The 7,473-nt window shown below is 31.9% G+C and overlaps 1 protein-coding gene across 1 annotated transcript; it reads left to right on the top strand.

Moving 5' to 3' along the window:
- On the top strand, positions 1 to 1,879 carry LOC125852949 (cysteine-rich and transmembrane domain-containing protein WIH2-like). The gene is made up of 3 exons (XM_049532634.1): positions 1 to 178; positions 293 to 473; positions 1,634 to 1,879. Exons 1-3 carry the CDS (start codon positions 127 to 129, stop codon positions 1,677 to 1,679), a joined length of 279 nt encoding a protein of 92 aa, XP_049388591.1. The 5' UTR covers positions 1 to 126; the 3' UTR covers positions 1,680 to 1,879.
- The last annotated feature ends 5,594 nt before the right edge of the window (positions 1,880 to 7,473 follow it).

Raw genomic sequence — 7,473 nt, 5'->3', positions numbered from 1 at the left:
TGACTTGCCCTATAAACATCCCTTCTCCACTGTACAGCCCAATCATCTTTCTTTGTGCCTAAGCAAAAACACCAACAAAACTCTCTCCACAGTTAGATCCAACCCAAATTCTTCATTAATTCAACAATGAGTTACTACAATCAACAACAACCCCCTGTTGGTGTACCACCACCACAAGGTAAATTGCTTCAATTCCATTTTTTTCTGAATTTTTTTGATGATTTATGGTAAAGTTCATGTTTGTATATGTTGTTTTGATGATTAGATCTGATGGGGTTTTGATTTTTTGTAGGATATCCACCTGAAGGTTACCCTAAAGATGCATACCCACCACCAGGGTACCCACAACAGGGTTACCCTCAACAAGGTTACCCACCTCAAGGGTACCCTCCTCAGTATGCACCTCAGTATGGTGCTCCACCGCCTCATCAGCAACAACAACAATCTGGTGGCACTGGTTTCATGGAAGGATGGTATGAACCTTAAAGACTCAATTTTTATGTTTATATGTTATGGTTTGTTGTGATTCAGTTACAGTTATTGAGTAATTTGTCTGATAAAGTATGTATTGGTATGATTTTGTTTGGGAGAGATCTGTATTGATCTAGGTTTTTGTAGAGCGGTTGAGGAGATTGTTTATCTGGACTATCTGTTACTATGTGTGTGTTTTTCCTTGTTGATTTGGTGTGTCTTGTCAAAACATGATTTCTTCTCGAATTATTATTGCTCTGTTTGATGTTTACTTTGTGAGCACTTGTATTTATTAACTATGGCTCTGGACCCAAACTAGAATGGGTCCTTATCATTTGTATGTCCTTTGGGGCAGAAGCTCGAGCACATGGAATATCCCTCTTGTTGCACATTAACGCCAGCAGGAGAGACAATTAGAATGCCTGAATGTTATTTTATGTGCGAACATAGTCCAGGCCTTGCCATTACTGTTGTTTACACCCTTGATTTTGTCCCTGGCTACTGAAATCGCGCTCCACAACATACTTCAGACTGAGAGAGGACTAGAAGGTGGCAGTGCACAGTGAAGACATAACTTGTGTTGCTTTGTCTATAGTTATTGGTTTTCCAACTGTTGCTGCCACTATAGACAATAGTGGCCTCTTAGCAAATAAATCAGGAGCTTTGTTCGGCAAAGATATCCACACTGTCACGTTAATCGTTTCTTCCTTGTGGTTAAAACCAATAAACCATGGGAATATCCTTTATTGATGCTCCATTCCATTGTTAGAGAAGTAGTTCACTGATCTTGCAAAAACAATCACATAATTGTCATATTAATCACACCTTTAAGTTGTTGCAGTGCCAGTGAACCAATTAGACAACGACACTTCTGAGAATATACTTAGTTGGTTTTAGTGGAGTTTTTGCCATATTTTGGGCAGTTTGTTTTGGATTTAGCAACACAGAATATGATGTTTATGAATTAGAAGTAGGGTTGGCTGGGGAGAGATGGACGTGGTCTTGGCTGCCCTATAGTGGTGGTCTTTCACATTTCAACAGCTTTGTGATTTTCTGTTTCAAGTGTTTCCCTTATTTCTTGTAGCACTCCTCATTGTATTTGAGCTTGCTGTATTTCTTATTTCTAGTGGGACTAATAATTGGTTTGTATATTTTTTTGCAGTTTGGCTGCTCTGTGCTGTTGCTGTCTCTTGGATGCATGCTTTTGATGCTGTAAATGACCTGTGCAAGTGTTGATGGCACCAATTCTATCATAGTCTAGACTTTTTCTTTCTGTGTTGTCCTGCCCTGTCCTTGATAAATAATATGATCTTAAATATGACGATGCACCTTGTTATGGTTGAGAATTCAAGTGTGTATTTGCCAATTTATACCTTATTGTGCAATGCGAGAGATTCTATTTTTTATATCTTGGATGTCAATATGTGAATGCACCTTCATTTGGTTAAAAAAATTAATGCTTGTAGTGTCTATAAGCCAAGCTCTTGCGTTATATATGCTGCTGATTTCTATTTACTGTGTGGCGATTACCACTTCTGAGTTGATCCCCGTTGGTTAATTATATTATATTGGCTTGTTGGACGCTCAAAGTACAACCAATTGAGTGGTGAAAATACCACAAGAAGTTGGCAAGTTAGAAAATCTTCTGGCTGTTGGTTAATTATATCATATTGGCTTGTTGGACGCTCTAAGTACAACCAATTGAGTGGTGAAAATACCACAAGAAGTTGGCAAGTTAGAAAATCTTCTGGCTGTTAATATATCCGTCAACAGGATGAGTAGTATATTCCAGAAAGACCATAATGAAAGGTCCTTGTTAGATGAATGTGCCAAAGCCTTTAGTTCTTCATCTTATGCTTTGTTGTTGGTGGGAGGTGACATGTATCTTGTAGAATTAGTCGAGGTGAGCACAATCTAGCTTGGATGCAGCCGTTGGTTCTTGATCCATATGCCTATGGAAACCAAATAAGTGATCAGAGGCGAAGCTATGACACTTCAAGAAGCAATAGCAATAGGTTCTTGCACCATAGATTCATATATAAAGGAGTATTTCTTGTCACTTATTTTGTTGCTTAAAACGACGAAGGTTGAAAATTAAAGACCATCAAATTTATGAGCAGAACTTAAAAGACCACCCCACAAAAAAAAGGTCCATTTATGTGAATGACTCTTGAGATTTTCTTCAGCAGATGACCCATTAGGATGTTGGGTTGGGCCCTAAATTAGACTTGGCCCTTAGAATCTAGAAACCTTTTGCTCTTTGCTTCCCACTGGTCAACTTAAACTGCATCAAAGCTCTCGTTCGAATTTCATATGAAATGATTGAATATTCTCCACAAAATCGTGAATTAACGTGTTATTTGATCGAGTGGGGAAATCATTTCATATATATTGATAGAGAAGGGTAGAATTATTTACGTTATATAGTCCCTTTAACACGCAAGTACGCTTTAATAATGTGTACTATTGAATTATTATTAGTTCGATGTCTTTTCAAATAATAATGATTTATTGGAAAAACTTTTAACCCAAATTAAAGAAAAGAAAATCAAGAAATTGAAAAAAGTAAAATATTTTTATAGTAACCTAATGTAATATTCTTGTCTTTGCCTTGGTGTCTATATATAATTGAAGTACCTGATGATTTGTACAAGACGAATCTTAACCTAAAAGTTCTGTGTACTTTAATTTCTAATTCTTTACTCCAAAACTTAACATTCTACTTTTTACTTTTTTTTTCTTGTCTTGTATCCTACTGAAAATGGGAAGTTTGGTTTTTCTTTTCTCTATAAAAATAAATATATTAATTAGAATAAATGTTCATTTTGCTTGAAATGTATTAAGATTACCTTCCATTATGCTTTCACGTCAATGACAGAGACAAAAATTTTATCAGTTGAGTTAAAAGAATTTGAATGAACGTATTAATCCCATTTCGCCCCCCTTACTATGTCACTTGATGTGTTAGCAAATAGTCTCAATTTAATCGAGATAATATAAACCCGATCAAAATTTTGATAAACGATAAATTTCACGTGTTAAAATACTTCAAAATTAGTGATTCAACATTTACCTCTATAATTTTATTTTTAAAAATATTTCCCCTTTTTAGAGGGAAGATAAACTAAAGAAAGAGACAGAAGACAATTCATTATTTCCAAAACAAAAAGTTTCATTGATCAAACAAGAATTAAGCCAAAATTGAGGATGTCCACACATACCACAGCCAAACACAATCATACAAACAAGAGATCAATTACAGCCAAAACTAAAGTGGAGTGTTGCCAGAAGGCATTATCAGAAATGTAGGGGTAAAGTTGGAAGAAAAAATCATTACCATTTTCATACATGTTTGAATACTTTTGTAAAACAAACAAATATATATGTATGATAATGTTAGAGCTAAACACAATTAACAAACAAAACCTACGTGACACTTGTTAATAATTTTCCTTTATCGAAAATTTAAAATCATTACAATTTACAAAGATTAGTTATATGCCATATATTGTATCAAGACCCGCGTCTCGAATATCCTTAGATATTAAAAACAATAATTAAGACATCAGTATCGTAATTTATTTATGATTGTCATCAAAATTTCTATCACTTTAAAATTCGTGGCAAACTAGATATAATTATAATGGTGCATCTATATATGTTTGATTGATGTTGTGTGGGGGATATTGAGGTGCATGTGATGAGGTATTGTGTACATCGAAGCTGACAAAAACACACAGATGGAAATGAAAATGAGTCACAAGAAACCCATTCTTCATTCTTCAAATCTTAATCATATATACAACAAGCCATCCCTCTTAGATTCTGCCTGTATAGCAGGTAGGAACCTAGGAATAATCCTTCACCAATTATATTAAGACCTCACATATATATGTCACCGTCATATTATGAGAAAAAAATATTGAAATTAACTACGCATTTCGTAGCTTACAAAATATTGTGATGATCTGTCACTAATTCATCTCTAAGTAGAAACTAGTGACGAATTTTATTGTTTAGTTACAAAATTTATAGTAGTGAATATAATTTTTTCGATATGGGAATTCAATTAAATCCGTTTTGGTAGACGTGGGATGTGCGACTTATACGTCGGTCGTGATTGGAGGTGCCTCTATCGAGGCTAGTTTGACAGAGACGTGTTCGGGATTAATTTAAAATTTATAAATTTTTCTAACGATTTTAAGTTAATAATGTGTTATTACTGAGTTTACATGAATTCGTACGTAATTGACGTTTATTTCTTCCCATGAGTTTTTAGGTTTGAAATAATGAACACGCACATGAATAGATAGGTCTAATCGACTTATTTAAAATTATGATGTGATGTTTTCTCTTTCGAATGTACTTTTCAACTACTTCATTTTATAAAGTTTACAATTATCAATATATTATTCTACTAATCTACATAAAATCATAGAGCTTAAAGTTTACGTAGATATTTTTGGTAAAATAGTAAGTATTTCTTCGTCTTTAATAAAAAAAATATGATTTAAATCCTGACTCCTAAGTATAAAACTTTTTGCTTAATATATGAAGCTTTTCAATTCCTGAAACAAATATAAATCATATATTTTAATATATCTATCGAACACCGAGTATCAAACTTCAGCCTCCAAATTATTTTTAAAATCACAATTTAATATATCTATCGAACACCGAGTACCAAACTTCAGCCTCCAAATTATTTTCAAAATCATTAATTTAATGTATCTATCGAACAGCGAGTACCAAACTTGAGCCTCCAAATTATTTTCAAAATCATTAATTTATAATTTTATGACAAGATGATAATGACAAAAGAACAAAACATGGGACCTACTAACTTTGTAGCTCTCACAGTCAAAATTTTAAGTTGCACCCGTGATCTTCATTTGTATCTTGTGATTATGTGAAAGTGTATTTTATTTTATTTTAGTTATATAAAATATCTTTCAAATAGATATTAAAATTAATTAATAGATGTTCAAAAGTTTAATCACGAAAAATAACATGTTTTAGAAAGTGTAAAATTGTTTATTTCATCGAAATATGCTCTAAAAAGTGCAAGTAAATTAAAATAAAATATTCTTGGATGTGAAACACAACAAATGAAATGATTTTGTATTTTCCTTATTTTTAGAAAAATTATTGACAGAGAAAATGAAATGACAAAGTAATAGATGACGGAACAAAGGACACATGGTTGAGAAGCCCTAAACAATAATTCAAAAAATACAATAAAATATAATAAAAAAGTTTAAGTTTTTTTTTTTGAATTATAAGTAACAAAAAGAAGATAAAAAGAGTGAAAATAACTATTCTTTGGGAATTTGTGGGGAAATGTGTCAGATGGTGTTATCTATTGGATCATATTGTTGATTGTCTCATCATTTTTTCACAGCTTGGTGTCGTTTTTTTGTACAAACAACCACAACATTCTCATTAGATTCCATTTATCTTTCCTCTTTTGTTTCAAACTTTACATTATAAAATAATATTTTCCAATTGCATTCTTTTTTTCTTTGGTTGATTTTATATTAGATGTCTGATATTCGGGATCTTGACTATAGTGAAATCGCGCCGAATAAAATTTATCATAGAAGAAATTTGATATTTGTTTCAAGGTCCTAAATTTAGATTCGTATCCTATAAGATCCATGGTAGAGGACATGTGGTATATTCAAGTATTGAATTTGAATTCATATCGTGTTATAAGGCTCATTAGGGAGAGAAATCGGTATTCGTTTTAGGGTACTGATTAATTTAATTTTGTTTTAATGTAAATCAATAACACATGAAAGTCCAATCTCAAAACTTGAATCGATAACTTTTGGTTCAGGTCGAAGAAATTCTATCTATCTCACCATATTTGTGGTCCCATAATATTCACTGTGCTTTCTTGAACTATATATCCACAATCCAATGAGTTTCTGTATTTTCAGTCTTAAGTCATGTATTGAAGTTCAAATTTCTAATTTTTACTTCTTGTTGTAAGTTATAATTTTGTTTGTTCCTGTTATTGTAATTTGAATCTTAGATATATGGTTTATGTAACACTTGTTAATGTTTGTCTTTTCTCTTGACGTGATATGTTTAACAATCTGAAGATATACAGAAAAAAAAAGTAAATAAATTATTGATGTACATAGTACTATTTCAGTTATATATACTAGAAGAATCAACTTGAACTAGGATTTAGAAACTTATATATATATATATATATATATAAAGTGTATTGAATTTATCTTTGTGATAGCAGGTGATATGACAATTTAAATACTACTATGTTATAAGTTTAATCTACATACACATCATTAGTATAAAGAATATTTTTACTCTATGAGGCTATTCAAATATTTTCTCAGAAACAAGATAGATTACTTGTTATAACGATAAAAATAATTTGATGATATAAAAATTCCTTACACTCTAATAATAGATATAATTGAAATTGATGAGAGGGAGTTGCTCGGATGATAAGCACTCCTCACTTCCAATCCGAAGGTTGCGAGTTCGAGTCACCAAGGGAGCAAAAGGGATGGGAGCTCCTAGGGAGGGTAAAAATAAAATAAAAATAAATATATATATATATATATATATTTTTTTTTTATATGGTCAACAATAATATATTTAGTATAATGCATTAATGGAGTTTGGTGAGGGTAGTGTGTATACGACCTTAACACTCTAATAGTAGATATAACTTACCTTCTTATACGGTCAACAACAACAAATCTGGTTAAGTCTGGAAATCATAATGTGTACGTAGCCTTAACACTCTAATAGTAGATATAATTTACATTCTTATTTTATATGGTCAACGACGTCATATTCAGTGGGTCTAAAGAAGATAGTGTGTATGTGACCTTAACACTCTTATAGTAGATATAATTTACATTCTTATTTTATACGGTCAACAAAATATCTAGTGAGATCTAGAGAGTGTAGTGTGTACGCGGTCTTAAAACTCTAATAGTAAATATAATTACTTACATTCTTATT

The sequence above is a fragment of the Solanum stenotomum genome, unplaced genomic scaffold, assembly GCF_019186545.1.
Source record: "Solanum stenotomum isolate F172 unplaced genomic scaffold, ASM1918654v1 scaffold6733, whole genome shotgun sequence".
Taxonomy (NCBI): Eukaryota; Viridiplantae; Streptophyta; class Magnoliopsida; order Solanales; family Solanaceae; genus Solanum; species Solanum stenotomum.
This window is presented reverse-complemented; position numbering and strand designations above follow the sequence as displayed.